Here is a 19,826-nt window from a genome sequence, read left to right as displayed (position 1 = left end):
TCTACAGTAGACATCACAACACTGTCTACAGTAGACATCACTACACTATCTGCATTACTGTATAAATAACTACACTATCTACAGTAGTGTAGACATCACTACACTGTCTATAGTACAGTGCAGTACACATCACTACACTGTCTACAGTAGACATCACTACACTATCTACATTACTGTATAAATAACTACACTATCTACAGTAGAGTAGACATCACTACACTGTCTATAGTACAGTGCAGTACACATCACTACACTGTCTACAGTAGACATCACTACACTATCTACATTACTGTATAAATAACTACACTATCTACAGTAGAGTAGACATCACTACACTATCTACAGTACAGTAGACATCACTACACTGTCTACATGACTGTAGAAATAACTACACTATCTACAGTACATTAGACATCACTACACTATCTACAGTACATTAGACATCACTACACTGTCTACATTACTGTATAAATAACTACACTATCTACAGTAGAGTAGACATCACTACACTATCTACAGTAGAGTAGACATCACTACACTATCTACAGTAGAGTAGACATCACTACACTATCTACAGTACATTAGACATCACTACACTGTCTACATTACTGTAGAAATAACTACACTATCTACAGTACAGTGGACACCTCCACACTGTCTACAGTACACATCTCTACACTATCTACAGTAGACATCACAACACTATCTACAGTACACATCTCTACACTATCTACATTAGACATCTCCACACCGTCTACAGTACAGTAGACATCTCTACACTGTCTACAGTACAGTACACATCACTACACTATCTACAGTAGACATCTCTACACTGTCTACAGTATAGTACACATCACTACACTATCTACAGTAGACATCACTACACTGTCAACATTACTGTATAAATAACTACACTATCTGCAGTACAGTATACATCACTACACTGTCTACAGTAGACATCTCTACACTATCTACAGTACACTAGACATCACTACACTATCTACAGTACAGTGCCGTACACATCACTACACTATCTACAGTAGACATCACAACACTATCTACAGTAGACATATCTACACTGTCTACAGTACATTACACATCACGACACTATCTACAGTACAGTGCCGTACACATCACTACACTGTCTACAGGAGACATCACTACACTATCTACAGTACAGTACATTAGACATCACTACACTATCTAAAGTACAGTACAGTAGACATCACTACACTGTCTACAGTAGACATCACTACACTATCTACAGTACAGTACAGTAGACATCACTACACTATCTAAAGTACAGTACATTAGACATCACTACACTGTCTACAGTACATTAGACATCACTACACTGTCTGCAGTACAGAAGACATCTGTTACGTACTCCTCTTGGAGGAGGGAACGCAGCACCCTGCTTCACTCAATTCCCCGTGGTGTGGAGAGGTATGGGATTGCAGGTGCGGGTATGGATGACAGAGGCAGAGAATTTTACCTTTAACAGGGAATGTATTCCTTTGCACAGTATTTGGGGGAATAGGGGCTGGACAGAACCAATGCTAAGAAAGTTTAAATTAAAGAGCACCCTCTCCTGCCTCACCTTCCCATTAGTTACCTATCTTAGCACCACCTGGCGAGCTAATAAAGAGTACCCTCTCCTGCCTCACCTTCCCATTAGTTACCTATCTTAGCACCACCTGGCGAGCTAATAAAGAGCACCCTCTCCTCCCTCACCTTCCCATTAGTTACCTATCTTAGCACCACCTGGCGAGCTAATAAAGAGCACCCTCTCCTGCCTCACCTTCCCATTAGTTACCTATCTTAGCACCACCTGGCGAGCTAATAAAGAGCCCCCTCTCCTGCCTCACCTTCCCATTAGTTACCTATCTTAGCACCACCTGGCGAGCTAATAAAGAGCACCCTCTCCTGCCTCACCTTCTCATTAGTTACCTATCTTAGCACCACCTGGCGAGCTAATAAAGAGCACCCTCTCCTGCCTCACCTTCCCATTAGTTACCTATCTTAGCACCACCTGGCGAGCTAATAAAGAGTACCCTCTCCTGCCTCACCTTCCCATTAGTTACCTATCTTAGCACCACCTGGCGAGCTAATAAAGAGCCCCCTCTCCTGCCTCACCTTCCCATTAGTTACCTATCTTAGCACCACCTGGCGAGCTAATAAAGAGCCCCCTCTTCTGCCTCACCTTCCCATTAGTTACCTATCTTAGCACCACCTGGCGAGCTAATAAAGAGCCCCCTCTCCTGCCTCACCTTCCCATTAGTTACCTATCTAATCAGCACGGTCTCCACACCGTCTGCAGTTCAGCAGACGTCTCCACACTGTCTACAGTACAGTAGACATCTCTACACTATCTACAGTACAGTAGACATCACTACACTATATACAGCAGAGTAGACATGTTTACACTATATACAGCACAGTAGACATCACTCCACTATCTACAGTACAGTAGACATCACTACACTATCTACTGTACACTAGACATCACTACACTATCTACTGTCCAGTCCAATAAGTTCAAAGAAATTGTCAGCCCGGACTATGTATGGCTAGCTCAGCAAGATCCCTCCACTCTGTCATGCAAAATAATTCAGCACACTCTCCTCTCCTCTCCCTCCACCTTCCCTCCCCTCTCCTCCCCGTCCATCCTCAGAAAGATCTTTCTCGCTCTCCTCCAATGTAAATCACTTCAACACACGTTTCTGTTGCATTCAGTGTCATTATCTCACAGTATTACGGACCATCAAAGTTGCTCGTCCAGAATATTAGTGTAACTGATCCTACACATTGGACCTGTGAATGGCGTGCTTTTTACACCATATAGGAGGGAATAGTCTGCAGAGGAGCTGGAATGTTCAGTTGACTTGTAGTTTAGGAACATGTCAACTTTCAGCTGGTGCTGCTCATCTGAATTCCAAACCGTTCTCAATGCATATGAGTCATTGAAAAGTATTGACTTAAAGTTGTTGGTTTGTTAAACAAGAACTCTCTTCACTTATCGGCTTTTACTTATAATTCAACTTTATTATTACGTTTTGAGAATAATTCATTGTCACTTGGCAGAACTTTGGAATTAATACATGTATCAATTCATACGACCCCCAGTTAACCTTTGCCACCACTCACCGCCAAGCTTCTGCTCAGAATGCTGAGGTGGATTTGGAATTTAAAATGCAGAAGGCAGAGATGAATTTTAAGTGAATTTTTTAAATTCTCCAATAAAATCCCCCTCAAGACACCAGTTAGAACCTCCACTGTTAAACTGACATTAAGATCAAGTAATGTGTTCCGTTAAGTGCTCAATATTGACGTTGGAAGTTTATGCAGCATTTAAAGGTCACACTTTATTTGGATCGTCCAGATAGTCCATCTGTAGATGCTCTACAGATGGTCATACTATCAACAAACTATCTGTTGATATCGGTTTAGTATAAGGGTTAGGGCTAGGTTTAGGATAAGGATTAAGGTTGGGGTTAGGGCAAAGTTTAGTATAAGGGTTAGTGCTAGGTTTAGAATAAGGGTTAGATCTAGTTTTAGTATAAGGATTAGGGCTAGGTTAAGGATAAGGATTAAGGTTGGGGTTAGGGCTAGGTTTAGGATAAGGATTAAGGTTGGGGCTGATGAAACTAACACTGTAAAAGTGTGAAAAATGTGATCAGTGTTATTTCCTGATAGATGCTGATAGATGTTTTTGCATGGGTGGAGCTTGCCTGGTGTAATCACCAGGTGGTAAAAGTTAATAGACCAATAACAAAGAGAGTTCCAAACCTCTCTGCCAATAGCAGCTAGTTTTCAGCTTACATCCCTCCCATTAGGCCCATCAAATTAGGTTCGTCACTGAGACCACTATCAGACAATCGGTTGAGGTTGGTACGTCATGTCGTGATCGGGGATATTGATTATGGCAGCCCCCCCGCACCTCTCTGATTCAGAGGGGTTGGGTTAAAGGCGGAAGACACATTTCAGTTGAATGCATTCAGTTGTACAACTGACTTTCCTTTCCCTTTCCCTTCGTGACGGTAGTGGTGGAAGGGTCAGTGGGATTATCATTATCCCAGAAACCCTAGAATCACTAGGATTTCATACCGCCACGACAAATCCACAGATGATGCAATCTCTATTGCACTCCAAACTGCCCTTTCCCACCTGGACAAAAGGAACACCTATGTGAGAATGCTATTAATTCACTACAGCTCAGTGATCAACACCATAGTGCCCTCAAAGCTCATCAATAAACCAAGGACCCTGGGACTAAACACCTCCCTCTGCAACTGGATCCTGGACTTCCTGACGGGCCGCCCCCAGGTGGTGAGGGCCGGTAACAACACATCCGCCACGCTGATCCTCAATACAGGGGCCCCTCTTGGGGTGCGTGCTCAGTCCCTTCCTGTACTCCCTGTTCACTCATGACTGCACGGCCAGACAACACCATTATTAAGTTTGACAACGACGAGACAGCCTATAGGGAGGAGGTCAGAGTCCTGGCCATGTGGTACCAGGACAACAACCTCTCCCTCAAAGTGATCAAGACAAAGGAGATGATTGTGGACTACAGAAAAAAGAGGACCGAGCACGCCCCCATTCTCATCGACGGGGCTGTAGTGGAGCAAGTTGAGAGCTTCAAGTTCCTTGGTGTCCACATCACCAACAAACTAACATGGTCCAAGCACACCAAGACAGTCGTGAAGAGGGCACAACAAAACCTATTCCCCTCAGGAGACTGAAAAGATTTGGCATGGGTACAGCTGCACCATTGAGAACATCCTGACTGGTTGCATCACTGCCTGGTATGGCAACTGCTCGGCCTGCGAACGCAAGGCACTACTAGGATAGTGCGTACGGCCCAGTACATCACTGGGGCCAAGATTCCTGCCATCCAGGACCTCTATACCAGGCGGTGCCAGAAGAAGGCCCTAAATATTGTCAAAGACTCCAGCCACCCTAGTCATAGACTGTACTGGAGCGACAAGTCTAGGTCGAAGAGGGCTTCTACCCCCAAGCCAAAAGACTCTTGGATTTCTAATCAAATGGCTACCCAGACTATTTGCATTGCCCCTCCCCCCTATTTTACACTGCTGCTACTCTCTGTTGTTATCATCTATGCATAGTCACTTTAATAACTCAACCTACATGTACATATTACCTCAATTACCTCGACTAACCGGTGCCCCCGCACATTGACTCTGTACTGGTACCCCCATGTATATAGCCTTGCTATTGTTATTTTACCGCTGCTCCTTAATTACTTGTTACTTTTATTTCTTATTATTATTCATATTTATTTTTTTATTTTTTTACTGCATTTTCAGTTAGGTGTGCGTAAGTAAGAATTTCACTGTAAGGTCTACTACACCTGTTGTATTCGGAACATGTGACTAATACAATTTGATTTGATGTCTGTTTCTTGCTTGCCCTTTTTCTGTATCCTATCCCCAGTGCAGCTTGCTGCTTCTTGCTATTACAGTAATTACAGGAATATACTTAATTGTTACCCAGAAATGATTTGATATTGAGATAAAAACATGTGCATTTGGCCTTTTAAAACCTCTTAGGGACAGGCGGGATGCAATGTCTCAACTGGCCAATTGCCAGGGAAAAGGCAGAGCACCAGATTCAAATAAAATGCTATAAAATTAAAACTTTCATTAAATCACACATGTAAGATACTCAATTAAAGCTACACTCGTTGTAAATCCAGCCAACATGTCAGTTTTTTAAAATGTTTTTCGTTGAAAGCATAAGAAGCTATTATATGATAGCCTACACCATCTGCACCAGCAGTGAACAAAGGAGATAGCATATTTCAACCCTGCAGGCGTACACAAAACGCTGAAATAAAATATAAAACATGCATTACCTTTGACGAGCTTCTTTTGTTGGCACTCCAATATGTCCCATAAACATCACAATTAGTCCTTTTGTTCGATTAATTCCATCCATATATATCCAAAATGTCCATTTATAAAGCGCATTTGATCCAGAAAAAAAACATTTACAAAAACGCAACGTCACTACAAAAATTTTCAAACTACTTTGGTAATACAACTTTAGGTATTTTTAAACGTTAATAATCGATCAAATTGTAGACGGGGCAATCTGTATTCAATACAGGAAAGAAAACAAACCAGCGCTGCTTTTCACGGCTTGCGCAACTCACAAAACTGTCCCCAATTCCCGAGTTGGCCTACTTCTTTATTGCACAAAGGAATAACCTCAACCAAATTCCAAAGACTGGTGACATCCAGTGGAAGTGGAAGGAATTGAACACAGGTTCCTATGAATTATCCCTTGGCAAAGACAATTCAGGGAACAAAGAGGTGGGAAAAAATAAAAATTCTGAACAGATAGTCCTCGGGGTTTTGCTATACTCACAGACATGATTCAAACAGTTTTAGAAATTTCAGAGTGTTTTCTATCCAAATGTATGAATAATATGCATATCTTATATTCCTAACATGAGTAGCAGGAAGTTGAAATTGGGCACGCTATTTATCCAAAAGTGAAAATTCTGCCCCTAGCAACTCATGATGTAGATTAAATTGTGGCGTAGATTATGTCTCAATTGGTTGAAGCATGGAACTAGCGATATTTTATTTTATCCTTATTTTACCAGCTAAGTTGACTGAGAACACATTCTAATTTACAGAATGAGCCATTTGGAGAAGGGAATGATTAGGTGGCCATGATGGTATGAGGGTCAAGATTGGGAATTTAGTCAGGACACCGAGGTTAACACCACTACTCTTATGATAAGTGCCATGGGATCTTTCGTGACCACAGAGAGTCAGGGCACCTGTTTATCGTCCCTTCAGAAAGACGGCACCTTAAATAGGGCAATGTCTCCAATCACAAAAGGGTTGTGGGTTCGATTCCTTTGTGTGCCTTCATGTGTTAGCTGTAAGTCACAGATAAAAGTATCTACTAAATGACCATATTATATTGAATATCAGGCGGTAGAAGCTGCTTTTGTTAAGAGTTGGCCTAAGGCAGGGTATTCCAAACTAGGGGACAAAACTCCATGCAGGGTCACCTGAATTGATTTGCGGTTGGTTCATAGAACCTGGGGTTAAGTCAGTGACCTCCAGTAGCCACTAGATGTGGTTGTACTAATCAAAGCAGATTCTGTTTTCTTCCTACAGATGTGGCTCAATCTTTTGAATGCTTTAAGCTACAAAATATTATGACCCCATCACTGAAATATAAGACTCTCAGGAACACGTACAGTTGAAGTCGGAAGTTTACATACACCTCAGCCAAATACATGTAAACTCAGTTTTTCACAATTCCTGACATTTAATCCTAGTAAAAATTCCCTGTCTTAGGTAAGTTATGATCACCACTTTTTTTTTAAGAATGTGAAATGTCAGAATAATAGCAGAGAGAATTATTTATTTCTGCTTGTATTTCTTTCATCACATTCCCAGTGGGTCAGAAGTTGACATACACTCAATAAGTATTTGGTAGCACTGCCTTTAAATTGTTTCACTTGGGTCAAATGTTTCGGGTAGCCTTCCACAAGCTTCCCACAATAAGTTGGGTGAATTTTGGCCTATGCCTCCTGACAGAGCTGGTGTACCTGAGTCAGGTTTGTATGCCTCCTTGCTCGCACACGCTTTTTCAGTTCTGCCCCCACATTTTCTATAGGATTGGAGTCAGGGCTTTGTGATGGCCACTCCAATAATTTGACTTTGTTGTCCTGAAGCCATTTTGTCACAAATTTGGAAGTATGCTTGGGGTCATTGTCAATTTGAAAGACCAATTGTGACCAAGCTTTAACTTCCTGACTGATGTCTTGAGATGTTACTTCAAAATATCCACATAATTTTCCTCGCTTATGATGCCATCTATTTTGTGAAGTGCACCAGTCCCTCCTGCAGCAAAGCACTCCCACAACATGATGCTGCCTACCCCGTGCTTCATGGTTGAGATGGCATTTTTCAGCTTGTAAGCCTCCCACTTTTTCCTCCACACATAACAATGGTCATTATGGCCAAACAGTTCTATTTTTGTTTCATCAGACCAGAGGACATTGCTCCAAAAAGTATGATCTTTGTCCCCATGTGCAGTTGCAAACCGTAGGCTGGCTTTTTTATGGCTGTTTTGGAGCAGTGGCCTCTTCCTTGGTGAGCGGCCTTTCGGGTTATATTGATATAGGACTCGTTTTACTGTGAATATAGATACTTTTGTACCTGTTTCATCCAGCATCTACACAAGGTCCTTTGCTGTTGTTCTGGGATTTATTTGCACTTTTCGCACCAAAGTATGTTCATCTCTAGGAAACAGAACACGTATCCTTCCTGAGTGGTATGATGGCTGAGTGGTCCCATGGTGTTTAAACTTGTGTAATATTGTTTGTTCAGATGAACGTGGTACTTTCAAGTGTTTGGAAATTAGGATGAAGGATGAACCAGACTTGTGGAGGTTTACCATGTTTTTTTCTGAGGTCTTGGCTGATTTCTTTAGATATTCCCATGATGTCAAACAAAGAGGCACTGAGTTTGAAGGTATGCTTTGAAATACATCCACAGGTACACCTCCAAATGACTCAAATGATGTCAATTAGCCTATCAGAAGCTTCTAAAGCCATGACATCATTTTCTGGAATTTTCCAAGATGTTTAAAGGCACAGTCAACTTAGTGTATGTAAACTTCTGACCCACGAGAATTGTGATACAGTGAGTTATTTATGAAATAATTTGTTAACAATTGTTGGAAAAATGTCTTCTGTCATTGCAACGGCTCTCCTATCTCCTCCTCTGACGAAGAGGTAGAACAGGGATCGGACCAAAATGCAGCGTGATCATGATTCATGATATGTTTTAATGACGGAAAACTATACATGCAGAAACTACAAAAATAACTAAATGAAATAATGAAAACCGAAACAGCCCTATCTGGTGCAAACACAAAGATAGGAACAATCACCCACGAATCGCTCACAGGATATGGCTGCCTAAATATGGTTCCCAATCAGAGACAACGAAAATCACCTGACTCTGATTGAGAACCGCCTCAGGCAGCCATAGACTACGTAGACACCCCACAAACCCCTAAGACAAAAACACACCACAATAACCCATTTCACACCCTGGCCTGACCAAACAAATAAAGAAAACACAAAATACTAAGACCAAGGCGTGACAGTCATGCACAAAGTAGATGTTCTAACCTATTTGCCAAAACTATAGTTTGTTAACAAGAAATTTGTGGAGTGGTTAAAAAACAAGTTTTTTTGACTCTAACCTAAGTGTATGTCAACTCCCGACTTCAACTGTATGTAAGTACTGTGTCCCTTTATTATGCCCACAAGCCATTAGAACCGAGTGGACAAGACCAAGCACTAAATCACATGGGGGGGGGGGGGATTAAATTATTTTCTACGCAGAAGATCATACAACTTTATTGCCTGGTGATCTTCTGAACCCAATACCTTTCTGATGCATTTCAGTCACTTCAAACCATCTTCAGATATAAATCTTGTCCAAAGCACTGTCAGACCGATTTCTAATAGACTGTCATAGCCCAAATTAAAAAGTTAACATTGGCTGTTGATTGCATAATTTTCTTTACATGGTGGGGTCACAAAAAAAAAGTGATATCAAAATGGGGTCGCAGGCCAAAATAGTTTGGGAACTCATGGCCTAAGCATTTGTTGAAAAATACATATCCTGATTCATACTGTGATATGGAATCACTCAAAGCCCTTAAGCATTTGACTTTCTGAACCTCTCTGAACGTGTCTGGCCATATCTAACCGTGTGGTATCTTTCTTCTGCAGGGACCCTGAAAAGCTTGCTGCAATATCACATTATGGAGATGATTATTGGCAACACTTGAGGCGGCTCTGACTGCGTGTCACAGTCTCTGGCTGAGTTTGACCGTGTGTGACCGTGTGGTCTCTCTTATCTGTAGGGACCCTGAACGCACTCCTGAGACAGAAGGGTCATGCAGCGACAGAGGGGCCCACCTGGTCACTGAGCGGTAACCAAGGCGACCACTGGAAACAGGCCAAAGTTAGCATCCACCCAACTGCCTCTTTCCAGGTGAGTAAAACCTTGTGTGATTGGATGATTCGGGAGTCAGTCAGGGGAAGAATCCCAACTTAAAGTCTATGTCTATAACAGCTATCTCTCTCCATCTCTCTCTTTTTCTCCCACCTCAGGTGGTGCTGGAGGGTATTCGAGGTCCTGGTATTGAGGGGGATATCGCAATTGATGATGTCACCCTGGAGGAGGGGGAGTGTAGAGATCTACCGGCCGTTAGTGAGTACAGAAGCATAAGAGGAGTTTATCCCTAGTTGCTCATCTGAAGATGGTTGTATGTTTAACACCCTGATGGATAAGATAAGGCTTTGGGAGAGGGTAAGATCATCTTACAAGTGTGCCTAGAGCTGCTTTTTGCTGCACCTGCGATAACATTAGCAAAACTGTGTATTCGACCAGTACACTTTGATTTGATTTCAGATGCTTATGTAAGGTCAGTTCTCAAGTCAGTTAAGATTTTGGGGAAGACATAGTAAGCTGGTTGTAGATCTTTTCTGTCTCTCAATTCATTTTAAGAGGCTTTATTGGCACGGGAACATATGCTTACATTGCTAAAGCAAGCGAAATAGATAATAAACAAAAGTGAAGAAAACAATCAAAAACCAACAGTAAACATTACACTCACAAAAGTTCCAAAAGATTATTATGTCTATATGTTGTAATGTTGTAATGATGTGCCAATAGTACAAAAGGGGAAATAAATAATCATAAATATAGATTGTATTTACAATGGTGTTTGTTCTTCACTGGTTGCCATTTTCTTGTGGCAACAGATCACAAATCTTCTCCTGTATTTGCACACTGTGGTATTTCACTGAGTCTGTACGTAGTGAAAAATGTTCTTAATTTTGGGTCAGTCACAGTGATCAAGTATTCTGACACAATGTACTCTCTGTTCTGGGCCAAATATAATTCTAGTTTGCTCTGTTTTTTATAAATTCTTTCCAATGTGTCAAGTAATTATCTTTTTGTTTTATCATGAACTGGTTGTTTAATTGTGTTGCTGTCCTGGGGCTCTGTGGGGTCTGTTTGTGTTTGTGAACAGAGCCCCAGGACCAGCTTTCTCTTCTCCAGGTTCACCTCTCTGTAGGTGATGGCTGTGTTATGGAAGGTCTGGGAATCTCTTCCTGGGTGGTTGTAGAATTTAACGGCTCTTTTCATGATTTTGATCATTAGAGGGTATCGGCCGAATTCTGCTCTGCATACATTATTTGGTCTTTTACGTTGTACACAGAGAACATTTTTGCGGAATTCTACATACGGAGTCTCAATTTGGTGTTTGTCCCATTTTGTGAATTCTTGGTTGGTGAGTGGACCCCAGACCTCACAACCATAAAGGGCAATGGGATCTATAACTGATTCAATTATTTTTAGCCAGATCCTAATTTAACGTTGAATTTTATTTTCCTTTTGATGGCATAGAATGCCCTTCTTGCCTTGTCTCTCACATTGTTCACAGCTTTGTGGAAGTTACCTGTGGCACTGATGTTTAGGCCGGGGTATGTATCGTTTTTTGTATGCTCTAGGGCAATGATGGCTAGATGGAATTTGTATATCTAGATGCTGCTGTAGGCCCTACTTGGTTGGTGACAGAAGCACCAGATCATCAGCAAACAGTAAACATTTGACTTCAGATTCTAGTATGGTGAAAATGGGTGCTGCAAACTGTTCTCGTGCCCTCGCCAATTCATTGATATATACAGTGTGTTGAAGAGGTTTGGGCTTAAGATGCATCCTTGTCTCACCCCGCAGCCCTGTGGAAAGAAATGTGTGTGTTTTTTGACAATTTTAACTACACACTTGTTGTTTGTGTACAGACCCTCATGCCAAATTGAGTCGAACGTTTTTTAAATCAACAAAGAATAAGAAGACTTTGCCTTTATTTTAGTTTGTTATATGTGAATATGTGGTCTGTCATACGATAATTTGGTAAAAGCCAATTTGACATTTGCTCAGTACATTGTTTTAGCTGAGGAAATGTACGATTCCACTGTTAATGATAATGCAGAGGATTTTCCCAGGGTTGCTGTTGACGCATATCCCCGGTAGTTATTGGGGTCACTTTTGTGGATTGGGATGATCAGACCTTGGTTCCAAATATTGGAGAATATGCTAGAGCTGAGGATGATGTTAAAGAGTTGAACCTCTCTAGGATAGGGAGGCTCACGTCCCACTTGGCCTCTTGGCCATTCAAATAAATTGATTAAATCACACATGTAAGATACTCAATTAAAGCTACACTCGTTGTGAATCCAGCCAACGTGTCAGATTTTAAAAAGGCTTTTTCGGCGAAAGCATAAGAAGCTATTATCACAATAGTAAACAAAGAGGGTAGCATATTTCAACTCTGCAGGCGCTACACAAAACGCAGAAATAAAATATAAAACATGCCTTACCTTTGACGAGCTTCTTTTGTTGGCACTCCAATATGTCCCATAAACATCACAATTGGTCCTTTTGTTTGATTAATTCCGTCCATATATATCCAAAATGTCAAGTTATTTGACGCGTTTGATCCAGAAAAGAACAGCTTCCAAAATGCGCAACGTCACTACAAAATATTTTAAAAGTTGCCTATAAACTTTGCCAAAATATTTCAAACTACTTTTGTAATACAACTTTAACTTCTTGCATCGAGCCATCCCGGATCCGGGATAATGACTACAGCCTCTTACCATAACGCAACGTTAACTATTCATGAAAATCGCAAATGAAATGAAATAAATCTGCTAGCTCTCAAGCTTAGCCTTTTGTTAACAACACTGTCATCTCAGATTTTCAAAATATGCTTCTCAACCATAGCAAAACAAGCATTTGTGTAACAGTATTGATAGCTAGCGTGGCATTTAGCGTTAGCATTCAGCAGGCAACATTTTCACAAAAAACAGAAAAGCATTCAAATAAAATCATTTACCTTTGAAGAACTTTGGATGTTTTCAATGAGGAGACTTTCAGTTAGATAGCAAATGTTCAGTTTGTCCAAAAATATTCTTTGTATAGGAGAAATCGCCCCGTTTGGTACATCACGTTTGGCTACCAAAAAAAAACGAAAATTCAGTCATCAAAACACCAAACATTTTTCCAAATTAACTCCATAATATCGACTGAAACATGGCAAACGTTGTTTAAAATCAACCCTCAAGGTGTTTTTCACATATCTCTTCGATGATATATCGTTCGTGGAAGTGTGCTTTCTCCTCTGAATCCCATGGGAAAATGCCTGCAGCTGAAGATTACGTACCAATTTAGACAAAGGACACCGGGCGGACACCTGGTAAATGTAGTCTCTTATGGCCAATCTTCCAATGATAAGCCTACAAATACGTCACAATGCTGCAGACACCGTGGGGAAACGACAGAAAGGGCAGGCTCATTCCTGGCGCATTCACAGCCATATAAGGAGACAATGGAAAACAGAGCCTCAAAAATTCTGCTAATTTCCTGTTTGAAGTTTCATCTTGGTTTCGCCTGTAGCATCAGTTCTGTGGCACTCACAGATAATATCTTTGCCATTTTGGAAACGTCAGAGTGTTTTCTTTCGAGCATCTTTCGAGCATCTTTTTGTGACAAAATATTGCGCTTAAAACGGGCACGTTTTTTAATCCAATAATGAAATAGCGCCCCCATAGGTTCAAGAGGTTACGTATTTTTAAACGTTAATAATCGATCAAATTGAATCTGTTTTCAATAGAGGACGAGAGGAAACTAACACTATGTTTCATGTCTTGGCCAACTCTCAACAACAGTGTTACGCAGTTCCTAAATGGCATACTTCTTCACTGCACAAATTAATAACCTCAACCAAATTCCAAAGACTGGTGACATCCAGTGGAAGTGGTAGGAACTGAACACAGGTTCCTAAGAAATATAATTTGCCAATGAGAACCCAGTGAACAGACAGAGACCTAAAAAGAAAATCTGAACGGTTAGTCCTCGGGGTTTTGCCTGCTACATAAGTTCTGTTATACTCACAGACATGTTTCAAACCGTTTTAGAAACTTCAGAGTGTTTTCTATCCAAATCTACTAATAATATGCAAATCTTATATTCTTGGCATGAGTAGCAGGAAGTTGAAATTCGGCATGCTATTTATCCAAAAGTGAAAATGCTGCCCCCTATACCTTAAGAAGTTAAGTACGGCCAATTGGAATTTGTGGTCTGCATATTTTATAATTGAATTGAGGATACCTTCAACCCCACAGCCTTTTTGGGTTGGAGGGTTTGTATTTTGTCCTGTAATGTAATTGGAGAATCCAGTGGCTTCTGGTCATCTTTAATAGTTTATTTTAAGATTTGTATTTGATCTTGTATATGTTTTTGCTGTTTGTTCTTTGTTATAGAGCCAAAAAGATTGGAGAAGTGATGTATCCATACATCTCCATTTTGGATAGATAACTCTTCGTGTTTTTGTTTGTTTCCAATATTCCAGAACTGGTTAGATTCTATGGATTCTTCAATTACATTGAGCTGATTTCTGATGTGCTGTTCCTTCTTTTCCGTAGTGTATTTCTGTCTTGTTTTAGTGATTCACCATAGTGAAAGCATAGGCTCAGGTTTTCTGGGTCTCTATGTTTTTGGTTGGATAGGTTTCTCAGTTTCTTTCTTAGGTTTTTGCATTCTTTATCAAAACATTTGTCAATGTTGTTCATTTTCTTAGGTTGTCAGCTTGAACTTTTTTTATTTGATAGGGAAGCTGAGAGGTCAAAAATACTGTTTAGGTTTTCTACTGCCAAGTTTACACCTTCACTATTACAGTGAAACCTTTTGTCTGGGAAATTGTCGAGAAGGGATTGAATTTGTTGTATCCTAATTGTTTTTTTTGGTAGATTTCCACACTATTTTCCTTCCATCTATACCATTTGTTGATATTATTCAGTTCCTTTGGCTTTGATGCCTCATGATTGAGCATAGCACCGTTCAAGTAGAGCATGAATTTGCTGTTATCTGATAGGGGTGTCAGTGGACTGACTGTGAACACTTTAAGGGAATCTGGGTTTAGGTCAGTAGTCTACAGTACTACTGTCAAGAGATGAGCTATAGGTGTACCTACCATAGGAGTCCTCTCAAAGCCTACCATTGACTCTTTACATACCCAGCATCCGACAGAGCTGCAGGAGTTGTGGCCCGTTTTTGTTGGTTATGTTGTCGTAGTTGTGTCTAAGGGGGCATATGGGGGAGGGAATGCTGTAGGTTTTTTATGGGGGGGCCTATATAGGGTGTGGTCAGGGTTTTCTTGGGGTCGTCTTAGCTGGTTGGGGTGTGGCTGGTGATGCTGTGGTGTGGGTGCAGGTCCTTCAGGAGGGGGTCTTGCAGAGGTGCTTTCTCTCTCTCTCTCTCTCTCTCTCTCTCTCTCTCTCTCTCTCTCTCTCTCTCTCTCTCTCTCTCTCTCTCTCTCTCTCTCTCTCTCTCTTGTTCACTCTCGCTGTCTCAGGAGGGCCAATTCTAACCGGCAGCTATAGTGTCTCTCTAGAAAGAGAGGGGTGGGGTTGCCATAGCAACAGGGCAGTAATCACATGAATGATAGCCGTCCCGACCAAACGGAGCGACGGAACGAGCGACAGTCCGCGGGGAGGGGATCACTGTAATTGCAGACAAGGAGGAACAAACAGAGAGAGAGAGCAAAAATAGAAAAGCATGACAGGTAATGGCTTGCAATTGACGAGGCGGCCATATTGACAAGATAACAGGAGGAGAAGTAGGACTGTGTTGCTCACTGCAGGAGGGAGAGGAAGTCTGATTAAAGTCAGCTTCTAAATGGACACACACTCTCTCACACACAAACACACCACACACTCCTGGGAAATAAACTTCTTAGTTTGAATTTGATTTTAAGTTAACAGATTGAAGGAGTGTTGATATATTTTTCTTGGAATTGAATAAAGGGAATCACTTGTGAACAATTGTAACGAACAAATTGTGATATTGCTTTTTGTCAAATGAATACATTCCTACTCACTTGTTCTCACAATACCTGTGTTACTTAACTGGAAAATCAAAACTGAGAAATGAATTACACAATCAGACTGAGCTGTCGCTATGAATAAGATTTTGAGCATAACTGGTGACTATTTCAACATCTACTTTGTAAAACAAAATATGTAAAACAAAATATTTCCAGTTACAATATCCAGGAGTAATATCTTAATAAAGTAAACTAGTAAACTAAACCATGTCAAGTCCAAGCAATCTACTGGCAGTAGTTTCAGACAATGTTTGTCTGCAGTGCATCTGGCTCCATTATCATTCAGATCAGTTTAATCACTTCATTAGTAGTTAAGGAGTTAGTCTCCCAGGTCGAGGACAGACTCTCTCCATGCATTATGGATTTACCATCTCTCACCATGAATATTACATGATCCTGACTGCCACCATGGCAACAGCATGTGTTTTAATGAAAGTTCTTCTAATGTCTCATTTTAACAAAGAATTACTGGATATTATTACTGGAGATATTTTTGGGAGGAAACAGATTTGATGATGATGCCAAATGTTATTGAACAAATGTTTAACTCTGTCTCCGCCCCTTTAGATCTCAGATCCGCTGCCCCATCTACATCTGCCTATATATGGCTGCTGAGTGTCACCTTGGCGATGACCTTCCGGTGGGGTCATAGGTGACCCTGCCCTGCGCCATCTGGCGGAGGCAAACGGGCCGAACCGGTCTCGGGCCCGACCTCGGCCCTGGTGTCTGTGTTATTGTATCCTCAGCATCCAATCACCAAAGATTCATGCATTCAGAAGGCGGCGGCGAGGGAATCCAAACACAGACCACCAAGAGGGACGAAAATCTTTAAAACAGACGGAAAAAAGGAAAAAAAATACCACATAAAACAAAATAAAATAAGATCCGCAATTTTTTTTAAAGAGACAACTTTTCCAGAAAATTGCTCCTCAAGCGCAGGATTGTGAGCACTTTTTTAATGGAGCAAAGCAAAGCCAAGTGTTGAGATGCCTGGACTTTAGTGAGAGTGTTCACAAGCGCAGCGGGAAAACTATTTGTAAAGCACAAGAACAATTTTGCCCGCCAGGAAACTTAAATTGAAAGGTAAGTGGGAATTGAGACATTGGGGACTTTTTGAGGAACAAAATTACTTTTCCTCGGCTTTAAAAAACACATGGAATTGAAGCTTTTCTCTGTCTGTCTTATCTTTTTGGAGTTGCACCTGATACACATCAAGGACAATTTTCACTCTGCCCAGCCACCCTGACCTTCACACCTTGACATGTCTCTCTCTCGACATGATGCTGTGCAGTAGAAAACAGAAACTTGGACATTTAGTTATCTATCCCAGCTCTCTCTCCCCTCTTGCCCAGTAGCTGCCTAAGTATTTCACAACTCTGTCCTCACCAGTCCAAGTGGCCAACAGAGGGTATATGAGGCCAAGTAAGCAGGCCCCAGGCAGACTCCAGGCAAACCCCAGGCAGGCTCCAGACTCAGGGTCTGTAGGTTAGATGGAGAGGAGTAGGAGAGAGAGTTGAAGAGGGGTGTGCCATAGAGGCGGAGAGGTGTGGGGCATAGAGGTGGAGAGGTGTGGGGTATAGAGGTGGAGAGGGGTGTGCCATAGAGGTGGAGAGGTGTGGGGTATAGAGGTGGAGAGGTGTGGGGTATAGAGGTGGAGAGGTGTGGGGTATAGAGGTGGAGAGGTGTGGGGTATAGAGGTGGAGAGGTGTGGGGTATAGAGGTGGAGAGGTGTGGGGTATAGAGGTGGAGAGGGGTGGGGCATAGAGGTGGAGAGGGGTGGGGCATAGAGGTGGAGAGATGTGTGGCATAGAGGTGGAGAGGTGTGGGATACAGAGGTGGAGAGGTTTGGGGTATCGAGGTGGAGAGGTGTGGGGTATAGAGGTGGAGAGGTGTGGGGTATAGAGGTGGAGAGGGGTGGGGTATAGAGGTGGAGAGGGGTGGGGCATAGAGGTGGAGAGGGGTGGGGCATAGAGGTGGAGAGATGTGTGGCATAGAGGTGGAGAGGTGTGTGGCATAGAGGTGGAGAGGTGTGGGGTATAGAGGTGGAGAGATGTGTAGCATAGAGGTGGAGAGGGGTGGGGTAGGAGAGAGAGTTGAAGAGACGAGGGTTTGGGGTGAGGACAGATGACGTGTATAGGGAGGTGGAGGTCTGTAGCAGTCAGAAAGAGGTGGGTGGAGATGGACAGACAGACTGACAAACAGACAGTTGAAGGCTAGGTGGAGGGCAGAGGGGAAAGAGGTGGAGGGTAGGAGTAGAGGATAGAGCGCAACAAGGAAGGGCGGAAGCCAGATCAGAAGAGAGGTGTCTCTGGTCTCCCCAGTCGGTCGAACCCTGCAGCTGAGGAACAGAAGCCACTTCCTGCCATGAAACAAAGTGCCTTCAGATCACAAACAACAGAACAGACCGAACTGTTAGCCTGGATGGTAAGACCAAACACACCTATGATGATGATAGTGATGGTGATGTTTCCACTGATGGGCTATTTTCTACATGTTTATTTTGCCCCACATGTGCTGGTGGAAAGCACGCTTCCTCAAAGGGATTCAGTTGAAATTGTGTGTGTGTGAGTGTGTGTGTGTGTTTTAGGGCAAGCTGGGGGATAGTCAGGCAGACCGGGGGGCCTAGGTCCCAGGACTATTGCAAGATGTCACAAACCAGGCAGTTGTGGCCGTTTCATTAAAGGAGTTAGTATAAATGGACAGGAGGGGTGAAAGCGATGGACTACTAAGAGAGGAAGGGCTGTGGAGATTCTCAGAAAGACAGTCAGAGAACACATACTGTATGAGGACAAAGACAGTCGATTGATTGCCTCGCTGTTTCCGAAAGAGTCTCCATCCCAGCCGAACTGACTTTTTAAAAGAAAAGAACAGAACTATTAATGAATATAATGTTGTGTTGTACAGGGAGTTGAAGACGCCGGTAGATGGAATACTGTAAGCCTCGCTGCCCCACACACCTCCACCATTTATATCAAAGAATGGGAGAGAAAAATATGAATAATGATCATAATAATGATATTTTATTACTCTAGCGAGAATGTTTCTCTGCTTTTACACAAACTGTGAAGATTGCCTGTGGAAGATCTACATGAGACCCTCCATTATCTTAACCAGCTGGTTTTTCAAAAGATATTGTAAAAAAAAAAGAGTAAAAGAATTAGAGAAGAATTCCGTACATTGTTGGTTATGAAGAGAAAACAAAAACGTTTTGAGGACTTGTTGGTCTTGTTTCTTATATTTTTCTGTTGGGAAAATTATCTGACTTTTAACTTCTTTTTATCTTCTTGTTGTCTCCCTTGCATTGCTGAAGTATCAAAAACCGATGATGGAAACATAAGACGTTAAACCTATTTGGTAATTGTATAACTTGTAAATGTGAAGAAGCTCTATTATAAAGGTTTATGATCAATGTTTTATGATCAATGTTTTATGTTGGAGAACTGGAAGCACAACATATAAGGTCTCAACATATAAAATGCAGTATATATGCACCTATATGTGACCTGCTCACACAAAGTCAGGCTTATAGACCCCGAGAACCATATTACACAATCATCGATAATAAATAACTTGACATTCATAAAGTCTTATCCATCCAAAGACACGAATGCAAATTCTGTGAAAAACTAACAGTCATAGATCATCAAGAATGAAACTAACCAGACTATTGTAGCCAACGAATTTGGCTGTTATATAGTTGTAATTTGGTTGGTATTGTGACATTTGACGCAGAAAACATTTATGTGATGCAAAGACAAAGTACTAGAAAAATATGCCTGGTTTGGTCCGGCGGGTGGTGT

General features: G+C 41.7%; 1 protein-coding gene across 2 annotated transcripts in view; it reads left to right on the top strand.

Annotated features, from left to right (window-relative positions):
• Positions 1-17,585, top strand: part of LOC123995702 (MAM domain-containing glycosylphosphatidylinositol anchor protein 2-like) — a 423,303-nt gene extending 405,718 nt beyond the window's left edge. For both annotated transcript variants that reach the window (XM_046299372.1, XM_046299371.1), the window contains exons 16-18: positions 9,934-10,064; positions 10,184-10,283; positions 16,594-17,585. In XM_046299372.1, the coding sequence (XP_046155328.1) occupies positions 9,934-10,064; positions 10,184-10,283; positions 16,594-16,682 (320 nt within the window). In that variant the 3' untranslated portion in view covers positions 16,683-17,585. The remainder of the gene's footprint in view (positions 1-9,933; positions 10,065-10,183; positions 10,284-16,593) is intronic.
• Positions 17,586-19,826: the final 2,241 nt, after the last annotated feature.

Source organism: Oncorhynchus gorbuscha, linkage group LG14 (genome assembly GCF_021184085.1).
Source record: "Oncorhynchus gorbuscha isolate QuinsamMale2020 ecotype Even-year linkage group LG14, OgorEven_v1.0, whole genome shotgun sequence".
In the NCBI taxonomy this organism is placed as follows: Eukaryota; Metazoa; Chordata; class Actinopteri; order Salmoniformes; family Salmonidae; genus Oncorhynchus; species Oncorhynchus gorbuscha.
The sequence above is the reverse complement of the archived record's forward strand: the minus strand, read 5'-3'. Positions and strand labels throughout refer to the sequence as shown.